Below are 23,161 nucleotides of genomic sequence, written 5' to 3' on the forward strand. Positions count from 1 at the left end.
TATTATTAACTTCTATGTGTGCATGTAGGCGTATAGTACTTCTCGCCACATAATGGCATAAACACTGGAAATTTTCTTATTTAATCTTCTCACCTAACTTGAATTTTTAATGGAATTATTATTAATTTATTACTATTATATGAACTGCCTTACTTTGTATTTTGTTTTTTTGTTATTTCTATGTCTTTCTGCGTACTCGTGCTAACTTTGTAATTGGCCTCTAAGCTATTAAGTTTTCATGTAAATGAACAAGAATTGAATTGCATTATTATTATTATTATCGTTATTATTATGCTCGTCATCATGATTATACTAAAATGCGTAAATAATGTGACCTGTTTCGACTTAGAATTGATCGGAATCTTTCGAGTGTTTGCGATGGGAACGTCGTTCACAACTTTGATATTGACACTTACGCAACACAGAAACGCCAACATGATTTGGTTCTGAGGCACCAGCATGTTCTACTTCTAAGTCTCCTTGAACTTTATATTAGTACATCGTGACCACGGAGCTCCTGATATTGGAAGCATGTTTCCAGATTTGTTCTCGTGCTTAAACAACTTCTCCATCTTGAAATAAAGATAATTTCTGTGTTTTTGTTCACCCAGCGGTAAACATGTGCGTGTTTTACTGGCTCCAGACGAACGGACAGAAGTTGAGATCTGCAAACAGATTGAAATAGCGGCTGCAGGTACAAACATGTGTGGTTCAAAACCTTAAAGTCAGCCATCTCATTTATATCTAGATAAAAATATATAAACATCCCCATGGATATATGTTTCTTTGCTTCTGTCCATAACTACATGTACAGAAATTATTAAGTGTAAATGCGAATCCGTAAGTACACGAAAGGTATTCGCAAGGTGAAACTATTTCCTTCGTACGTCTGGCAACAGGTGAGTCACGCAGATTCCCACTCAAATAGATGATCTAATCGAACTTCGAACCAAATACGGGCTTAACATCATACGTATATTCATGCCTAACTACCAAAGAATCTTACATTTTCGGCCATGGAATTTATTTCCGGCTTTTAGCTTTTCCTAGTAATAAATGATCAATGTTTCCCAACGCCTGCAGACTGACTCTATCCCGGAGGTGCTGTGTTTATCTGGAGGCAGGAACCCAGATTTTAAATGGAATTCGGATGAGCTTTGTCCTTTGCATTATTTGTTTTTTATTAAAGTTCAATTTGCTGTGACCGCCTTTGTGGTCTAGTGGTCAGAATTCCTGGCTACAGATCCAGAGGTCCGTGTTCGATTCCCGGCGCTAGCAGATTTTCTGAGTAGTTGGTCTGGAACGGGGTCCACTCAGCCTCGTGAAGATAATTGAGGAGCTATTTCAAGGAAATAGAGACTCCGGTCTAGAAAACCGAAATTAACGGCCTTGGGGATTCGTTGCGCTGCCCACGCGACACCCTCTATCCGCTAAAGTTGACACTAACTTCGCCGACAAGCGGCGGTAGCTCGGTCGGTATAGTTCCCTTGCGGACTAAAACCACGAAGTTAGTTCCATTTGCTATTTATGTATGTGAGGATTTGGGCTTTGTGTACAATACATGCTTAATTTGTTATATGAGTTTGTAGTCTACATTCGCCTATATACGAATGCAACGCCCAGAATACGGGTACTTACCCTTCTCCCAAACCCTTCTTAAATAGACTGTACTGAATTAATAAGATTGCTTGTTTTCCATCTTTTTCTTATATAATCCTGACATTTTTTCCCGCCTAATCGTAATTTCAAATGAACGGAAGAAACTATAGAGGTTTATGACAACTCATTCGAAAGGCTCCGCGACCCTGATGCCGGAGAAAATGAACATATTATGATTAGAATTACAAAAACTCTGAAATTACGCCACAAATGCTTTAGTATGTTACCATGCCAACATGTATCAGGAACCTGTAATTTACCGATTTGTATAAAATCATAAGCATATAATTGGACACGAACTGAAAAAAATATTTTAATCTCTTTTGTCTATTCTGTGAATGTTACTAATGTTTGGATGTGGTTATCTTTAGTGTCTTTGTAACGTTGCGCCAGTTGGTTAATAAATACCAGTATTACGGGGAAGTAAATATGGTCACATGTAGAAATAATTTATAAGACAGGTTTTGAATTGGATGATTGGATTCGTTGCACCCTGTACCTTCGCACAGTTCGGGGCTACATGCAATACAGCGCTACCGCTGTTCCACACACTTTCCGGTTCACCGTTGCACACGCACTAGTGTTCTCGGTCTTCACTAGTCGTATCCGGGCAACGGATTTATAACCGTCTCACTGTAACTTCAAATCACACAATAAATCTTCCTCTTACAACCTAAGTCCTTTCCATTTGTTCGTAATCACTTTCGACTGCTCTCTCCAGAACTCAACCAAATTCCAGTCCTTCTCGACTACTCCACTTCACGACTACTGCTCTGTACTACCTCTGCTACTGCTGTTGTGTCAAAGTCAAAGCCAAAGCCACATTGACGGTCTGTCAGTCAGTCAGTCAATTTGGTGTCGAGTCCAATCTTGGGTTCTTGACCGGATATTTATTACTGTTTAACAGTTACGGTCTTGTTTTTGTTGGGCGCCCTCTGTAACGAGAGGGCGGGTCTGTGTTTTGTGATAGTTATTGTCTGCAGTAAGTAATTTTTCATAATATAAAGAACATATACGTTTTACATGTTAAACATATTAATAAATTATATACAGGGCGTCTGTCAGTCCTACTGTTCTGTACTGCCGAATACATTCTTATAACCACTTTGAACAGACCACACAGAAAACAGCCTGTATTGTTAAGGAGGCGGGTTTACTGCTCCGTTACCTAACAATGAATTTCCGATTATTGTATCGTGTGCGTGTGATTAGGGATTGTGTTTAGCGGCCCGTTGCCTAGCAATAGGTATACACGTCACAATATGTGAGCTTGTGCGTGTCTGTGTATGTCAAGGCCTACACGTGCCTCATCTCGAAATTTGTTATAGGCCGTTCGCCTGTGAACAGTTACCCTTACAGTTCAGCGGCATGTCTGATTCCACACTCAGATAACGCCTCTTGATTAAAACAGAAACTAGAGTCCGGCTACGTCATCCGTCTCTCGCAACTTCTCATCGCTATAATACTCGTATATTTACATGCACATCCAGCGTCTAATTGGAGTGCTGCCAGTTATCTCTGCCTTTCCGTTCCCTTCAGCGTAAAAGCTTTGCATATATTTATTTGCGGCCCTATAAACGTGTGTCGTACGTTCCATCTCTCCAGTTCTCAGACAGAACTACACGTCTCCTGTCTACATGGGTTAGGCTGCTGCTAGTAGCCGCCCCACAGCTCAAGCGGTTAGTCGCTGGCTTCCCACCGCGGCGGCCCGTGTTCTCTTCCGGGTCTGGTCAAGTGGGATTTGTAGTGGACAAAGTGGCGCTGGGGCAGGTTTTCGCCGATTACTTCCGTTTCCCCTGCCAATCTTCATTCCACCAATTGCTCCACAATCACCCTCACCTATCATCTGGGGCCGGTACAATAGGCCAAAAGTTGCCGCATTGCAAGGGACTTAGTCCCACCTCACTAGCAATAAAAAAAAAAGTATGACCTCGAAAATTAGGGTGATGATGAACGATGAATATTGATTACTTAGAAGGAAACCGTCGTGTCCTAATCGTGGCTTGGAGGGGCTGAGGAAAATCACAAAAGAATAATTCAAGATAACCGATCTCCCGGCCCAGATTCGAACCAAGCAATTCCCGGATATTAATCTAGAGCATCGTCGCTATTCAGGCCCGCTCGATATACGTTTTCGTATATTCCTGATCTAAACTTACTGTTTTCCTCTCTCTGTCTATCTCCTATTGCTCCCGTTTTGGAGTATAGGGCACCTGTGAAACGCTTTTCTTCACTTCAGTTTCTTAATTCTAAGAGAATCGATAGAACTCCTTGGATGGGGGATCAGCCCCTCGCAAGGCTGCTACCTACACAGGACAACACAAACAGAATAAACACAAGCAGACATCTATGCCTTGAGTGGGATTCGAGCCCACGATCCCAGTGGTGGAGCGAGCTAAGACAGTTCATGCTCTAAACCGCACGTGCCACTGTGATCGGCAAAATTACTGTTTTTAATTGTACAGAATTATCTTCACGTAATAATTTGTTAGAAAGTGGCCATCCTTTGTTCAGGGGGTTATTGAAATAAATGTACAGAAAAAATGAAATTAATTTATTACACATTCTTATACAATGTGTATGAAGAAGGGGTAATTGTGTCTCCCCGTCTTTCTGTCTGCTTGTTGCCAGTCCGAAACCGCTGGACGGATAGCGATGAAGTCATATGACAAATGGAGGCCAGCCCAAACACACACTCTAATATCTTACATTGGCAATGAGAATGTGACGGACTCACGAATTGTGAGCTGGAAGCGTCAGTACCGTCACGACAACCATTGACATTACGAACCAGTAGCTGACATGGTATCCGTGGCAAGCTTAGTAAGAACAGTGACCACGGTGACGATATTTACCAGAGCAGTACGAGGTCTGATAAATAATGAGACGGTGGTCAAGGGCACACTCACAGACTCGACTTTCAGAGTCGTGAGAAAGCAAAATATGGTCATGAGACCCGCAGGACTCGAAACCATTACTGACTGTGTTGGCGAGAGCTGGCAGAAATTTACCCATCTGACATCGTAAGTCAGTGGAGTCATCGGTCCAGCAGGGCCCAAAATTACTGTGCTGGCGAAACCAGCAAAAATTTACAGGAAACTGAAGTAAAGTGTGTGCGTGTGTTCGCGAGCCCGCGCGCAGTAGAGTCACCCCCCATAGAGGGGGTGGCCAGTGGTAGTCGGACACCTCCTTCCGTCGAATAAGTGTCCCCACTTCAAAGCACGAAACATTATTTAAAGAACATGAAGACCTGATACCAAGATTTATTGTGCTGGTGAAGCATAGTAGCAGTTCACTCAGTCGCAAATTCAGTGGCCTCCTTAAAAGTAGGGACCTCCTGCAGCTATACATTAATTCCAGCGTTCTTTCAAAAGGTTGAACCACCTCCAGAAGTAATTCTCATGAACATGGTTTAGAAAGACCATCATAGTCATGCCACGGTATCAAAATGCTGTCCCTTGAACTGATTCTTCAGAGTAGGGAAGAAGAAGAAGATGTCATATGAAGCAAGATCTGGTTAGTGCATGAGATGTTCAGGACCCATATCTTGTCCAAAATCTGTATGTGTGTGTGGGTGTGAGGGTGTGTTGTGGCTGTACAGGTGTGTCTGGAAGCAAGTCTGGCCTCACGCAATGAACCCGCTGTCTCAGATGTTCCAGAACGTGGAGATCTGGTTCACAGTCTGACTAGGTGGGACAAACTGTTGGTGCAGTCAGAGATAGAAGTGTTGTCTTGACTCCGAAATTTGACCGTTCTTGGGGCGGTGTGAGCCTGGAGTCTTCCATTGCATGTTCTGCCGCTTCATCTCAGGGTCACGCTGGAAAACCTAGTATTCATACTCAGCGATGTTTATTATAAATATTATGATTAATTTGGATATTATCCACCGTCTTGTCTTTATCTAAAAACCATCCTGTTTATTTTTTGAAACACAACGTTTCGGACACTATCTCCGGAGATAGGGACTAGAGAGGCCCAAATGAGATTTTAATGAAGACGGAAACAGAATCCCGTCTCCGAAACGTTGAGTTTTGAAAAATAAATAGGACGGTTTTCAGATAAAGACAAAACGATGAATAATGTCCAAAAAACACAATATTTGTATTTATATAACATCGTCACACACTTTTAGTGATGATTATGTTTAGTCATTCGTCATTCTTCCCACAATCGTCCTTCATCCTCAGTTCATCATTCAGGATAAATCATACAGTCTTCATGTTGATATTCAACTTTCCTGTAGTCATTCGAACAATAAGTTGCCCATCATTGATCGGCAGTAATTTTGCCATTCGATGTCTTTTCTGTCAACGTTGTCGGACAAAGAGGTCGACTGTAAAATTCTGCTTCAGTCATTTACATTAATCAGAAACTTCTTCTTACATGAATTTTTCTCCATACATTTGCCTAATGTTTCAGTGTTAAGTTACATTTCTTCTAAATTTGAGCAAAATTACTGAATGTTAAAGTATTTATCGTAAATTTTGGCGACTATGTGTTCAAACATTACTTCACTTAAAGCATAACAGTTCTGCACTCCCTAGACTTGTCAAGATAGGTTTGTTACTGTGTAGAATCAGACAATGTACCTATACGTAACAGTGTTCGTTGTCGACTGCAGAGTAATTGGCGCTTTGTGGTGCTGCTAGCTAAATGCCAGACATCCTAATACATAACAAGCGCGGTCACAATCTTACGGGTTCCCTCAAGTTGTTAAGCCGCTCAGAAGTTGGAGTTGGAAGCTCTCCCTTCTTGTCGGGTCATGCAGAATCGGACTGCTAACAGAATGCACAGAACCCTGGCCTAACAAGTTATAAAAACTGTTCCCATGTTAGAGCAGAATTGAAAGTGCTGTATATTATTATGCATCTGTTTATTGCATCCTGGCATTTTAAAGGTTTACATTCAAGGATTAATTTCCTTTTCGGAAACAGAATAAACTTGAAACGCAAAATTTGAAATCTGTATGTCCGTTGTAAGGGGTCACCGTAGAGTGGTTTGTTGAGGCACTATGCTACAAGCCGAAAGGTCGCGGGTTCAATTCCCGATGAGGTTATTGGAATTTTCAGGAAACCTAGTCCTTCCAACCTCACTGTGGCCATGGGGCCAACTCAGCTTCTAACAGAAATGTGTACCAGAAATATTCCTGGGGGTAAATGGCGGTCGGCGCGTAAGGCTGACACTCTCCCCTCCATCTGTGAGCCGATTGTCTAGAAAATGTTGGAGCCTCGACTTTTCACAAATTCATGGGCCTCCATGGCCTGTTAAAGGATAATTTTACTTTTTACCTTCGTGCGTCGTCTAATGGATTTTTGATTATAATGTTCGGGCATAGTATCCATTTCGTTGAGTGAGCGCTGGGGGATTCGGAGTCTTTTTCTTTCAGCGGGCCTAACTACAAAATTTGTTATAAGCTTCATCATTCTTCTGACAGCAACAATAGAAGGTATTTTAATCATCTGCTCTAATATGTGTAAGCTTCATTTGTAATGTGTTTTGTTGTATGTCTGTCGGGTCTTCTAACTTTCTAAATTTCAGCTGAGGAGTGTCCAACTATTCTGCCTGAGCGACCTAAAGATATGCTGTAATCACTAAGATAGTCACACTGCAGCAGTGAAATTTCAATATTCAAAAAACGCATATAGGTCTACATGCATTGAAGGGCTGAATGCTGATGAGGAATACGCAGTCTATGTTCCACGTCCTGCAACCGACAGTATTACGGAAAGTTGCCATGATCTACATATGATCTTACATATTCTATAGCCGGGCGATGAACGTAATACTATTATGTGTATTAGTGACCTTATATGGGGTTGGGATTGGTTAAGAGATGTATTGAACACTCGCTGCTCGTAACTGCAAATAATTATAGTCTCCCTGGTTTACACACTCTAAAAATACACCACACAGAATAAAAACTTGTCTGTCTGCCTCCGCTAGCCGTTGCTTGGTAGCGAATCTTAACTGGTTAACACTTCACAGCTGAGCACTCAACTAATGAATTGCCTTCTGAATTCTCTTACTGATGAATCTTTCGAGGTGTGAGTCTTATGTTGCGACCGACAGTCAGTCGGCCAGTCTGTCTTGGAATAAACACCCATCTAGGGCTTACGACCAGATTTTTATTACTCTCACAGATTTGCGGGTTTGTTGATGTGGCGCTCCCTCTCTGACGAGAGGCTCCTTATATAGTCTAGCGCGTATCCATGGAAAATATTTGTAGCTTCCTCGTATCCATGGAAATCGTTTGTTGATTCCGTTGACACGGAATGCTCGTTCCGTACCAAGTCCATTTCCACGAATCCACATCTCCATAGGACGTGTGTTAGCAAGCCGTTTTCTAGCAGTGGACTATTCCGGCCTTCAAGCGTCATGTCACAATACCATTAACATTTAAATGCATGTGAATGTCAATTAAAAGTTTTGATATTACTGAAAAGCAGATCTATAAGGACTGAAATTTCTAATTTGTATTGTATTTATAATGTTTACAACATGACATGCATCCAGTATGAAACAGAATTCTCATATGCGGCGCTTCCTACCGCCTCTGATAGTGGCTCATCAACTCTTCACATGAATAAAGAAGCCGTAAAACAAAGTTAAATTTTACTCGATCTCGTGCTGGTATTAAGAATGCGTGGAGCCTTATCTCCCCTCTCTACTGCGTCTTCGAGACGAAGAGGGTAAGGTAAGGAAAGTTGTTCTGTTCTTAATTAACCAGGCACTGTGAGATGAAGACATGTGGGAGTTGAGCTATAGCTGCACCATTCTTGAGCCCAGCGCTAATTTGCTGTTACTGGATATGAGATACGTTTCATGTCAACAATCTGGAAACTAAATTCTCAGCTAGACTGGGTGAGCTTTGCAGAGCTAGGTATGGTGATGTCTGTTGGGGGAGGGGGGTTGTCGGTAGCAGTGCCTGGTGAAAGCATACGGCTCCATATAGGAAGCTGCAGGAATCCACCGAACCGGTGTGCGCGGTATAGTGAAAGAGCCCCCTGCAGTAGCATACGTACCTTTACCTATCATGGGTCGATTGATTACCATCATATCGGTGTCACTGCGTAAATACGGCGTCGCCCGTTGAAATCGCTTAACCTTGTACCCACCCCCCGCACCCCCGGAGTTAGTTCCATCCCATCCTTCCCTCTTCGTGTTTGTTCCGACAGCATTAACAACTTGCAGTACAACACACAACTGTCAAACAGCGTGTAAACAGTATTGTACTTAAGCATCCTGTTGCATTAACGTGAATGTTAGTACATTAGCGTACACTGCACGGCCGGTCAGAGTAGCCGTGCGGTCTAAGGCATGAACTTTCTTCGCTCGCTCGGACGCTGGGATCGTGGGTTCGAATCACACTCAAGGCATGGATGTCTATGTGTGCGTTTATTCTGTATTTTTGTTGCCCTGTGTTTAGGTAGTGACCTTGCGACGAGCTGTCACCCGTCCAAGCAGTACTACCGTGTGTGCAAAAAAAGATTACGAAACTGAAGAAGAGGTCAGGATCCAGCAAAGGGCTGTAGTGCCACTGATGAATGAGCAAATGAATGAAGGACAAACAGTGCTTTAAAATTTACTTCTCTATGCAATTGACATACTGTGAAACAATTTAAGAAGGAAAAGATATATCTAATAGTGGCCGTATACGGCTAAGATAACTTGCTACCATTCAGTCCAGAACCTCTTGCCTTCTCGTCTGCTGTCCAAAAACATAAAAATTAGAATATACAAAACTATAATTTGGCCTGTGGTTCTCTATGGGTGTGAAACTTGGTCTTTCACATTAAGGGAGGAACATAGACTGACGGTGTTTGAGAACAGGGTGTTGAGAATATTTCGACCGAGGAAACATGAAGAGACAGGAGGTTTGAGAAAACTGCATAATGAGGAGCTTCATAACTTGTACTCTTCTCCAAGTATAATTAGAAAGATCAAGTCAAGGAGGATGAAATGGGCAGGGCATCTAACACGAATGGGGGGGAAGAGGAATTAATGTAGGATATTGGTGGGAAAACCGGAAGGAAAGAGACCACTAGAAAGACCAAGGCGTAGGTGGGTGGACAGTATTAAAACGAATCTTAGAGAGATAGGATGGGATGATATGGATTGGATTGATCTGACTCAGGATATGGACCAGTGGAGGGCTCTTGCAAACAAGGTAATAAACCTTCGGGTATCATAAAATGCTGGGAAGTTCTTGAGTAGCTACACAATTGGCGGCTTCTCAAGAAGGGCTCAGCTCCATGGGTGAGTGATACGGCTAAGATATGTCGTAGTAAGAAAGGACATGCCCTAAAGACAGAAATAGAAATTACAATGAAACAATAATATATTGAGTGTAGATACATTTTCAATGCTTAATTCAGTGAAGTTCTCCCTGCGTTATAAAAGAAAGTATATATTTTGTTAACAACATAAATACCAGCGAAATGTTCAAATAAACATGTAAAAGTTCATATAAAATTATGTGGCTGGGATATTAGGTGATTTCAAGCGAATACTTGCTTTGATTTATTTGTTGTATTTTCCGGTTATTTAATGGATCCGGGGTAGCTCAATCGCTATAGAGACTAGTCTACGGGAGTGTTGGGGTTTGAGTCCCGGCAGGGACAATAAATTTATCTCTTCTCCATGATGCCCAGACCGGTTCCGGCGTCCAACCAGCATCCAGTAGAACGAGCACCGTGGACCGTTTCCCCGGGGTGCAAAACGGCAGAACGTGAAGCTGACAACTCATCTACATCTAGTGCAGACGTTAAGAGTGGTGAAGCTACACCTCCACTCCCCCATACCTCTTCATGGCCTAATGCTTAATTAATTAAGCATAAGAATTACTTTGCTTTATTTATTTAGTGGCGATTTCAATATTCATTCATTCATTCATCAGTACTCTGTCAGACGACAGGTCCACAGTCTCTTCCAAAACAGTTCCTCCACTTAATGGGATCTTCTGNTAAGACGTTAAGAGTGGTGAAGCTACACCTCCACTCCCCCATACCTCTTCATGGCCTAATGCTTAATTAATTAAGCATAAGAATTACTTTGCTTTATTTATTTAGTGGCGATTTCAATATTCATTCATTCATTCATCAGTACTCTGTCAGACGACAGGTCCACAGTCTCTTCCAAAACAGTTCCTCCACTTAATGGGATCTTCTGTTTTTGGAAAGAGACTATCCAGGAAGGTGATAATGTGGTCGTTTTTCCATTTGCTTTCCACATCGCAGTACAGCAGCCGTTCAAACCACTCTGGTCACGCCTGTTGCTATACGAACTCGAACCATCTTGAGCATCATTTGCTCTGTGCTTCAAGTCGCTGCTGATGACGCTGCTTCCGGCATCAGTTTTTGGTGTCTCTCTTCTTCTGATGCCTACCCTTTGACCTGTCCAGCAAGGGAGGCCCTGCCAGTAGCTACGCTACCGCTGGTATAGCTCTCAGGGTCCTTGGCATACTCAAACCCCCTCACCACGATAAGGTGGAGACACCAACGAGGGGGGATTTCAATATATCACTTTGTATAATGTGAAATTAGTGAAGGCCTTGTCATATCTCAGGCGGTTAGTCGCCGGCTTACCACCGTGGCGGCCCGAGTTCAATCCCAGTTCAGATCATGTGGGATTTGTGGTCGGCAAAGTGGCACTGGGGCAGGTTTTCTCCTGGTAATTCGGTTTCCTGTGCCAATTCTCATTCCACCGACTGCTTTCAATTGAGTGAAGTGACGTGAAATAGCTGGTTGGTGAGTAAGAGGATTCAGTAGTCAGTTATCAGCAGTTNCAATATATCACTTTGTATAATGTGAAATTAGTGAAGGCCTTGTCATATCTCAGGCGGTTAGTCGCCGGCTTACCACCGAGGCGGCCCGAGTTCAATCCCAGTTCAGATCATATCGAATTTGTGGTCGACAAAGTGGCACTGGGGCAGGTTTTCTCCGGGTAATTCGGTTTCCTGTGCCAATGCTCATTCCACCGACTGCTTTCAATTGAGTGAAGTGACGTGAAATAGCTGGTTGGTGAGTAAGAGGATTCAGTAGTCAGTTATCAGCAGTTCAGTTGAATGAAGTGACGTGAAGTAGCTGGTTGGGGAGTCAGTTCAGTTTTCAGTTGTCTGCAGTTCAGTTGAGTGAAGTGACTTGAAGTAGCTGGTTGGGGAGTCAGTTCAGTTTTCAGTTGTCAGCTGTTCATTTGAGTGAAGTGACTTGAAGCAGCTGGTTCGTGAGTGAGAGAATTTAATTGTCAGTTGACGAGTTTTCTGGACGGGTGGCTATGGCAAGGCCACCTGAGCGCGGGAAGTTGAAAACTCTCCCTCGTTAGAAGCTGTTGTCAGGAAACGGCTAGTGGGGACCGCAATAGACTGTAGTCACAAGTTTCTATGGGTCAGTGATTTGTAAAGTGTAGTTCCAAGTAGTCAATGAATCCATTCACCAATCCATATCCTATCTATCGCCACTAATACATGTGACATTATTGTGGTTAGTATTATTTATAATAATTATTATGAATACTTTTTGTTATAATAATAATTAGAAATCTATTTGCCACCTGCTTTCACGCTGGTTTCGTGCTGGGCTTATTCTTCGACACTGAAAGTGGAGCTGAAGTGTTCCTCCGAAACACTGGTTTTGCTTTCAATAGACTTCGTGACGTTATACCCCAGAAGACAGAGCTCTTCATAACCACCGTTGTGAGGATCTCAAATTCTACATGAGAGAATATTATTTTCGAAACTGAAGAAATGAAAGGACGTAGATATTTTCATTTTTACTTATCACTTCAAAAATAAATACCGAAATTGTTGAGTTAGTAACATTAACCAAATTAATTATTTAAATAGTTTCTCAGAAGAAAAAACTTTTAACTTCTGCAACCAGTTCGAGGAAGCGAAACGATAATGTTAATTCTGTTATGACCAGTCTGTTTCATGAGCAGTTTCGTAATGTCGCATTTATAACATCTGTCACAGAATGACTCACAACTCATAAGAGATACTTTCGAAGCAGTATTGGTCTACGTGGGAACAGTGAGAGGAAAACAAACTGTTTAATTTTAAACCGCCTTTTCAATTAGATATATATGGAAGTTATTGAATGTATATAAGTGACATGATTATTTGTAATCAGAGTTTAAGAACAGTGGGTCTAAAACAATAAACACAGGACAAAATTCTATAAAGGGAAACTTTTCTTTTAATGTCCGACTGGTTAATTAAACCTTGATTGTAGTTTAGTTTTATGAACTTCATACTTTGTGGCACTTAAAATTAAATAAAACTTTGAACACAAAATTATTATTTAATAGAAAATATAAGGAAAATTCTAACACATAATGCCCAAAATTGTCCAGCACTCAACCGAAGCACATTTAGTACCTAATACCAGTGGAAATGTCTGTATACACTTTGTGTCAAATTCCTGTTTCCTAAGGTCTTTAGCGCTGTTGTATCTAGTACTGATGAAACTGAGGCACTCTTTTGCTGACGTGCCTTTTCAACGCGTGTTGCAGGAGTTTGGGTGCTAAGCTTCGTGATCTGCTTTCCGCCGTTGGTTGGCTGGAAGGACAAACGGGAAGAACCGCCCCACGTCAACCATCATTCCTCTCGGCCACTCTCCCCAGCGACCTCGGCACTGCAGGTGAGAAAGACCACAAGTAATTTGGAGATCTCGAGATTCCATATAATTCCAATTTTTACATGGCACTACAGAATATTTTGCGTCCACTAATCACAATGTGTGAACGTAAGAAGAAGTCATAAGTTTTCGCAGAAATTCTCGTTTCCAGACAAGTTACGGTCTAATACTGATACAGTTATATCGTATTATATTGAAAGAAGCTTTGTTCCTATATTGAAGACGGGCATCAGCACTTTTGTGACCAACTTCCGGCCATCTTTATTCTTAGGCGACATCTGCACAGAAGTATTATATATGACCAGCTTTCATTTTATTTTAAGTGTACACTGCATCCAAACCGCCTCTGTGGTCTAGTGATCAGTGTTCCTGGCTACGGATCCAGAGGTCCGGGCTCGATTCCCAGCGCTACCAGATTTTCTGAGAAGTAGTGAGTCTGGAACGGGGTCCACTCAACCTCGTGAAGATAATTAAGGAGTTCTTTCAAGGAAGTAGCGGCTCCGGTCTAGAAAACCGAGATTAACTGCCGTGGGTATTCTTTGCGCTGACCACACGACACCCTCTATCCGCAAAAGTTGGCAGTAACTTCGCCGACAAGCGACGGTCGCTCGGTCGATATAGTTCGCTTGCGGACTAGAACCACGGAGTTTGTTTATTTTTTGTTTTGTTTACTGCATCCATCATAGATCGGATTTGCTAAATCAAAATAAACTATAACTATTATAATTATCTTCGTAAACATAGTTATGCTTATTTTCTGCTCAGAAATGAGGGTTGTTCCCATTTACGTTGATCTGAGTACAGCCTTGGATGAAGTTGTGCTAACTGCATATATTGTGATATATACTACCATAGTCAATAAGTTCATGGACTGGCCAAAATGCGTTGTTGCAGTGCACTATAGTGGATAGGTTGAGGCACGATATGATGCCCTGTTAGTTCATCTCTCATCACAACAAGAGGCAGTTATGTGCAAACAGTGTCAGCAGAACTACGGCTTCTATTGTGAACTGCAGTTACATGCAAGTGGCGGACATTGAAAATGTGGCAGTTTGAAGAACGGGCAGACATCAAGTTCTGCCAGAAAGTAGGCAAATCCCCTAGCGAAAGATTTGGCATAGGAAGAATTGGCTGTTGCTACACGACAACGCCCCTGCACATCGCTCTGTTCTTGTCCAAGAGGAACTGGCAAGGCAACAGGTCACCGTTTCGCCACACCCTCCGTACTCACCTGATCTCGCACCGTGCGATTTCTTTCTCTTTCACTGCTTGAAAGCAAAGCTACGTGATTGTAGATCTCAGTCGTCCGAGGAGGTCGTCACTGCCACAAGAGACGCCGTACGAGAATTTCCTGCCAGTATGTTTCAGCGGTGTTTTCGGCAGCTATAGCAACGTTGGCAGACTTGCATAGCGGCCAACGGCAACTATTTTGAGGGCTGATGTGAATTTGTTTAAATGTATGTGAATACCTTGTAATATGATGGGATAAAACCTCATTCCACGAACTTAATGACTATTCCACGTGGATTCATTGCTCCTGAACGCGTTGGGAAACAAGTTTCCTGGGATACCGATACATTATATAATGGTCGTTCAGATAAGAACTAAGAGATATTCAAGTCAATCGTAAAACAGAAGTCAGTCACTGTCAGTCAGTTGTCAGTTGAAAGTCAGCCTATGAAGAGAAGCAGGGACCAAGAAGGTCCACCACTTATACATTCATGAAGAGAAGACTAGAAGGCAGTGGTAGTCCAGTCAGAATGGAGCGAGTCTTAGACAGCAGTTTGTCTGAGTCATTGTGAATGATTGTGATTATATGTGAATGGAAAAGAAGGCGTTAATAAGTCCAGTCATAAAATCCAAACATCACTATTATAGTCACGCAGCCATAAGGACGTGACAGTACGTAACAGTTCGGGAATATGTTCACAACGTGGTTACATACAATTTAGACCGCTTCTGCCGTCACATTGAGGGAAAATCCCCCCCCCCTTGTTTTCTTGTGTATGACAATGTTCCGCCCTGGGTTCGTTTAGTGTAATATTTTTATTACAGATATTTATGTCGAAATTCATCACTTTTTTATTTTTTTGTTATTTGTTGATTTATTGAGCAAAGTTGATATATGATTACTAACGTTTTCAAGGGAGTAGTTTATCGAAAATTGTATAAGCTTTAAGATTTTGAATCTAATTTTATTTCCTCTGCTCCTGAAGCTTACGGTGTCCATTGTAACTACCATATTGGCGATTTTTAATTTTTATTACCGACTGTGTAGAATATTTCCGTGTTACACTTAGCAGTAAACTAAGATTTCATCGGCATTCCAGTTATGTGTTCCGAGTTATTAAAGATTATAGGGCTCGTTCTTTTCATTAAAATAATTTTTTTTTTCTTGGATAGCAACAAGGATCTATGTTTTTTCTATTCCGCTCAAAGCTTGCACATGCGCCGATCGTGTAGAATAACCTTGACTTCACAGATTCCAATAACATTTTTAATACAGAAAAAAATTTGCAAATTTAATTTAGTGATTTTATCTCTCTGACTTATATTGCAATTATGACTTGATTCTAGCATAATAAAAATTATAACTCTCTATTCCAGACAAAAGCATCTTGATGATTCATTTCTCCTAAATATCTTTAATGGGAAAATAAACTCTCTCCGAATCATGGATACTGATACTTTTTGTGAACCAGGTAAATTTACTGGCAGCTCTTCCATTTTTAATGCAAACAACAGTGTAAAGCGATGTCCTTCAGCCAGCCGTGCAACGCTGCTAGTAGTGTGTGTTAGTTTTTTACGTCCATAATATGAATGTAGTTTTCCTGGAGGATGTCTTTCCTTTGTATACCCCTAGTTAGTTTGTTGTTTTTTATGTACATATTTTATCTCTCTTTTCCTTTATATTTATTTTTCATTTAAAGTGCTTGTTCATGAAAGGTTACAACTATTGACAAGCACTCTAATAAATTAATTTAATTATTATTATAATGTTTTTGTTTTTGTCTTTGTGGTGGTTAACATCGTCACTGCTTGTTTCTGGAGTGAACATAATTTGTGTTACCAAATTTGGTCTTCATTTGTGTTTTAATGCAGGAGAAGCAGAGCTAGATAACCTAACACCATGACGTTCCTCTTCATTCAGCAAACAAAACCTAATCATTTTATCTGTCTTCTTTCCCTCTCTTTCTTCTGCATTTCATGATGTGAACAGGAAATATGTTCCAATTTCACAAACTCTGTCTCTTGTTTGGTCTATAAAGTCAAACCGGTTTCTGTCAACTGTCACACTATCCAAATAGTTTACTCAATTTCGTTTTTATTCATCTGTTTTGTACCGATTACATTTTCAGTTCTTTCTTAATATCATTATTTCTGTGTGGTATAATGCAGCGTTTAACTGTTCTTGAGTATCTCATACCTGCGCATCCTTTCGCTTTAATTGTCTAAGATCGTATCTGCCTATCTATCTATCTATCTCTCTCTCTATCTATCTATCTATCTATCTGTCTCTCTGTCTGTCTGTCTGTCTGTCTGTCTATCTATCTATGAGCCCATCTACGAGCTATCTCTCTATCTATTCATCCATCTATCTATCGCATCCTACCCAATTCTTCCTATTCGCCAATTTGGTCTCCGACCAATAGCCCATGGATCATCGCTAATGAGCGTATATCCGCAAGCCACCTCAACTGCTATATCATTATGCTGAATGTATACTACAGATTGCATAATAAAATGGGAGTCTATAAAAAAAATCCATCTATCTATGGTTCTACAGCCCTTGTGAACCCTGGCACTTTTTCAGTTTCTTAATCCATATACAGTTGGCAGGACACCTTGGATGGGAAATCAGCCCTTTGCAAGGCTGCTACTTACACATAGAACAACATAAACACAGAATGTACGCACACAGACATCCATGCTTTGAGTGGGATTCGAACCCACGATCCCAGCTTTCGAGGGAGCAAAGACAGTTGATGCCTCACACCGCCCGGCCACTCCGATCGGCAAGATAATTTCCATATTCGTAGATAGTTCTGCTAGTTTATAAAATTGAAAAGGCGGTTCTTTCCTTTAATGTTCTTTTCTAACGTTCACATCGCTCCTTATAATTAACAGCTAACTTTCTATACTGAGAGTTCCTGCATTTGCTTTCATTGTTTTATATTCCTAGATGCAATATTACATCGCGTCCTTCAGATGTCACATCTATCAAGCTGCTGCTCACCTCACTGAAACTTCGACATATTTGCACACTACCTTGTCGCTACTTTTACTAAGAATAAATTTGGCTCATAGGAACTGCGGTAAGCAATTGAATTCTAAGGTGGAATATAAATGCGTAATTTGTGAGTGAATTCAATATGCCCGCCTAGTTACAATGCAGCGCATGTACTACGTAATAAAGACAACTGCAGTGCTGCTCCACGCGGCGTGATACGAATACAGAAACTTTGTTTCCGTGGTGGGAATATGATAGTGCAATTAACTCACGAACTTCACTAACTACATCACCCGCATCGCTTTTCGTTTGTTATATTCGCCGCCTTCATTTTCATTCCCTACTAATTTTAATATTAACTCCATCTCGGACTTCATTTAAATATATTAGTTGGAAAAGACAAAATGTCCAGTGGCAGAAACCAGAAAATTTTCCCTTCCTAACAAGTTGGCTTGTTTATTTACGTCATACTGTAACTACACAAACTTTATGAGGATTGGTACCAATGTTTTACAAATTTAAAACAGCCCATTCCACTCATAGTTTCGTCGAAAAAAATGGGTGCATGTTCATGGGAAATATTTTCCAAACATACGAGCCGGTATCGCGACTGGCTACGGCCTGGACGGCCGAGGGATAGGAGTTCGAGTCCCGGTGGGGCAAGAATTTTCTCTTCTCTATGTCGTCCAGACCGGCTCTGGGGTTCACCCCACCTCCAATCCAATGAGTACAAGGTGCTCTTTCCCCGTTGGTAAAGCAGCCGGGACGTGAAGCTGACCACTCACCGCCTGTTAGTGTCTAGGTCAAGAAAATATGGATCTATACATCCACTCCCCCATACGCTTTCATGGCATAGTGCTTAATTAGTTAAGCACAGGGACAACTTTGCCTCACTTTACCTACGTCTTACTACTTGGCTATGAACGGCTAATAATGACCCAGATATCAGCGCGCAAAACGTATCACAGTCGTCTAGACGAAAGTTTCGTTAATAAATTGCAACTTGTTTACGTTGTAGCTGTTCTTCTTTTCCGTACATATAGAGAGCCATTTTTCGTTTTGTCATGCTACAGCCTTTATAAGCCATTCTCATCCCCTTCCGTCAGTTCCCTGTGAGACACAGCAGTAGACTTAGAGCGTTTAAATATTTCAGTGAAAGTCAACACCATCTTCTAATTACAAAGCTCGTTTAGTTCCGCGGCTTGCTGACAGAGCGCTCTTACATCTATTCTCCTCTGTGTGTAATCTGGATTTAGAGCGAGAGGATGTGCCATCCTTTTCTATTTATTTTCGCTCACGAAAAGACATCACATCTCATCTAGTAACCTACACTAGTCCAGACTTCTGTAGCGGTTGGACGAGCAAAGTGAAATTAAATTGGTTCCAAAAAACACACGAAGTTCGTGTCTGTCATAAAAGTGCAACGAACCACAAGCCAAGTAACTTTTCGTTTCTTTGATGACCAGTGAATAGAACGAATTATGAGGTTCTTGGCTGAAGAACTTTCTCCATCCACCCGATACTTCCTCTGCCGTAGGTCCAGATATTTCCGACGAAAACTTGTCCCTGTGCATTTGTTATGTTCTCCACACGCATGACAATTCTTTCCGGTTTCGTCTCCTGTATGTTAAACATGCCTTACTATGTCAACCTAACGGGGTTTCCCGGTATTCGTGTTACTGTCTTCTCAGTGGAAACAATATTTCGCTCAGGTATGGAAAATTAATCCCTTATAAGCTCAACAATATCTCAACAAAAAATGAGAGATAACCGTTACACAAACAAATATTTGTGTGTGTGTGTGACGGCGACTCCATTTTTATTTTAAGCACCACAAGCAGGATGCAAAACGACAAGATTATCAGAAACATCTTCCGTCACCGTTTTGGTGTAGAGACTTGACTAAAGTGCTTACTTCCTCATCATTTTATTTTGTCTTAATTGTGTTTACTTGTGAATATCATTTCGTCCGAGACTGCGTAAATGTCACTAGCAGTAGCCTACGTGGCTGCGCTCGTGCCTACGTTCACGGCAGTCTGTTGCATTTGAATGTTATATTTGCTGAGATTTCAAGCAAGGCTGTGACTGTATTGTGTGCATCAGTATGTATCTCATTGAACTTTGAAAGGATAAACACACATGTGTACACATGCCACAAGCTACTAGCCACTCAGAGCGAGTGATGACACGGCCCGAAATCGATGGAGATGTAATATATATTTCTAGGACTCGTTTTGTACGCAGGAGGCTAGTTTTGGACATCCAGTCACTGAGCAATATCAAGCTATTGGTCCTGGAAGTCGTGAAGATGTAAAGGCAAGAGACAAACGGGTTAAGAACTCATGGCAAAGAGGAACTGAATATACTTGAAAGAATGTTGTTCTTATTATTTTCTTCTATCCCACTAACCCTTCTACATTCCAGTGTAAGTTATTTTTGACAGTTAACTTCATACGTATGTGAAGCATAGACTTTATAATAAAATTTAACAAGAAATTATCGGATCTGCGAAAAATACGCCGACAACCACGTTTTTGTGGCGCTATTAGCAAGTGGGCCATATATCAGCCAATGTCATGATGGTAATAAAGATAAATCTATCCCTGTAACAGACCGTGGAGGCCCATAGTGTTGTGAGACGTCGAGACTCACGCATCTTCTAGGCACTCAGTTCGCAGATGGCGGTGAAGTTGTCAGTCTTATGCGACGGCAGTCCTTCATCTCCAGGAAGATTCCTTTTACAAAATTAAGTGGTCGTGTCCTAATTGAGATATTATCCCAGCGTTTCCCCGGAAAGACTGATGAAAAACCACGAAAGTCGATTACCTCCTTGATGCGAGTCCAGAGCGTTAGTCGCTGCGCCATCTCGTGGCATCATACAAAATCAAGTAATAATGACCTCTGTGATTTACGTGCATGTGCCTGCGCTTCGTCAAACTTTGCTCGAGGGATATTAAAGTGAATTTTAGTGAAATTAGACACAAGAAAGTGAACCGAGTTAGACACTGGCAATACGAAGCATAGAGCAAAGAATTTGTTTTTGTAGTAGGATTTAAGGTTAAGGGTTATATCAGCAGTTATCCGATTTAGTAGGTAGGATTATGTTGATCGGTGATAGGCAGTAAGTAAAGTAAAAGTATCCTTTTAACAGGCCGTGAAGGCCCACAGGGTTGTGAGATGTTGAGGCTCCCACATTTTCTAGACAATCGGCTCAAAAATGGGGATAAGGTTGTCAGCCTTATGCGCCGGCCGCCCTTTATCCCCAGGAATATTCCTGGTACTCATTTCTGTTAGAGGCTGAGTCGACCCCAGGGCCATAGTGCGGCTGGAAGGATTAGGTAAAGTGAAAAATCCACCTCATCGGGATTCGATCCCGCTACCTTCCGGCTTGTAGCATAGTGCCTCAACCAACTACGCTACCGCGTGCCCCCTTAAGTAAATAGGTTTGTTAAGTAGGGATGTGACCTACATAGGTGGCTATATATATGTGGGAAGGGGACACGGGAGAGACAGAACGGATGGTTATTAATTAATTGGTTAGTTGATTAGCTAAGTATATGTAAACTTTGAAGTATGAGATTAATTTAAGTAACTTTTAGTAATTAAGTTCATAAATCACGAAACACAGACTGCTTCTCCGTTTTGAAGCCCACCTGGTTAGTTCTTTATACCTTTTATTCTGACATAATATAAAATATATAAATGTATTCTGCGGATAAACTTAAGAGGAGATATTTTCTGTTGAAGTGACACACATAACAACCACTTTGTTTGAAAATGTTAACCAGTGCTACAGTGAGAGTCTGCCACTGTGCAGGTACCGACGCCATGTCCCTGGATCTGTGAGCTAACGAACGACGCTGGCTACGTCGTGTACTCGGCGCTGGGCTCCTTCTACCTGCCCATGTTCGTAATGCTCTTCTTCTACTGGCGGATCTACCGCGCAGCGGTGCAGACAACGCGTGCCATCAACCAGGGCTTCCGTACCACCAAAGGCTCGCGAACCATTGGAAGCCGCTTCGACGAGCAGCGCCTCACACTAAGGATTCATAGGTCAGTGTTTCCTTCCCTGTCAATGCTAAAACATTGCCGCTGGACAGCCACTTATCTTGCGCAGATGGTAACACTCGTAGAAAATATCTCGGGCCATGGGCTTAATTTATAGGCTTATCCCACTGTTTGAAGGACGAAGGAAACAGCTTGAGAAGGGAAGTTATGCCGAATACGGCATACAAAGGAAAGATGGTCTTGCCCCTAAAATAATTTCATAAATGTGTTGCAGAAATAATTTTACTTCAACAAAGCAACAGCTCATGTCTAAGTTAATTTATATTTATAACAAAAATAAACAAGTAAAAACACATTGTTATTATTTATAGTTGATAAACATTATTATTGTTTGCAGTTAGTAAACACAATGTGTCTTTTATTTGTATACTTTGCACATTTATAAATGAATACTTTAAAATGTCCCTTCAAGACGTAAGCATGGAAAACAGCGCTCAGCCTGTGACCCAATGTTGCTAACACATGATCGTAAGGCGAAAGTGCTTGTCGAAATATCCATTTATACCTTATTTTCCTAAGTTAGGTTTATGTTATCCCCTTCCTGTCTGTGTGTCCGTGTATCCTCTCTTGTCAACTTTCGAATACCTGAACCCATCTCTATGAAACTTGGTGCGTATATCATGGCACCTGAACCCGTCAATCTGTATCTTTACATACTGTAGCGCATGCATGTCAAACTCAACTTGTACAGAGGGCCACCTCAGCCCTATAAATAATAGTCCAGGGCCGCACTTCAAAATGGAAATATACACGTACATTAGATTTTGATACAAGGAAATTTAATTCTATTTATTATTTAGGAATAATTTAAATATAATTACCTAAAGTCACATATCTTACAGTTTTAAAAAGCAAGAGAATGCCATTTTTGACAAGTATCAAACAGCTTTTCAATATATAAAAAGAGAGATTACACAAGAAATTATGTTAGAAATAGCAAAACATTGAATTTCCTGCAGCCTGCAAATTTATGTCTGCGTGAGACATCTTGTCTTCTGGGCTGTTGGAAAATTGTGTTTACAAAAAATATTTCTACTAAAAATTTAATATTGATTTTAATATCAATTTGCTCTAAAAGTTGAGGGGCCGCACTTTTTGGCTATGGGGGCCGCATGTTTGACACGGCTGTTGTAGCGTGTACAGCCGTTGAAATGCAACAAAGGCGAGATTGCCTGATATACCAGGATCATTTCTCGGCAACGACTCTTTAACACATTCCAGCAGCAACAGGCACGAACGCAGCAACAGAAGAGCTGTGTTTTCTGTGTGGTCAGTGCCTAAATGTTATAAGCAAGGGACAAGGTTAGAGCTTAGTCAGTTCAGTCAGTTCTGTACGAGAGTTTGTGTAGAGAGGACTTGAGCGCGTGAAGGTGAAAATTCTCCACTGTTCGAAGCCATTGTTAGAGGACGGCTGATGAAGACACAGCAGGCTGGAAAATTTTAGCTGGCGCTATGGCGATTTGTGAATTGTGGAGATTAGCGGCTGCGCTGTAATTCCTTGTTCAGAGTCATGGGTATAAATGGTCAATAAATCCATCCACCAATCGAAACCTTGTATATGGTCACACAT

At 41.4% G+C, this 23,161-nt stretch overlaps 1 protein-coding gene across 1 annotated transcript in view; it reads left to right on the forward strand.

Moving 5' to 3' along the window:
• Positions 1–23,161, forward strand: part of LOC111871753 (octopamine receptor Oamb) — a 110,917-nt gene that overhangs the window by 82,818 nt on the left and 4,938 nt on the right. The window contains exons 3-4 of the mRNA XM_023865057.1: positions 13,168–13,295; positions 21,341–21,576. Of these exons, the coding sequence (XP_023720825.1) occupies positions 13,168–13,295; positions 21,341–21,576 (364 nt within the window). The remainder of the gene's footprint in view (positions 1–13,167; positions 13,296–21,340; positions 21,577–23,161) is intronic.

Source organism: Cryptotermes secundus, unplaced genomic scaffold (genome assembly GCF_002891405.2).
Source record: "Cryptotermes secundus unplaced genomic scaffold, Csec_1.0 scaffold633, whole genome shotgun sequence".
NCBI lineage: Eukaryota > Metazoa > Arthropoda > Insecta > Blattodea > Kalotermitidae > Cryptotermes > Cryptotermes secundus.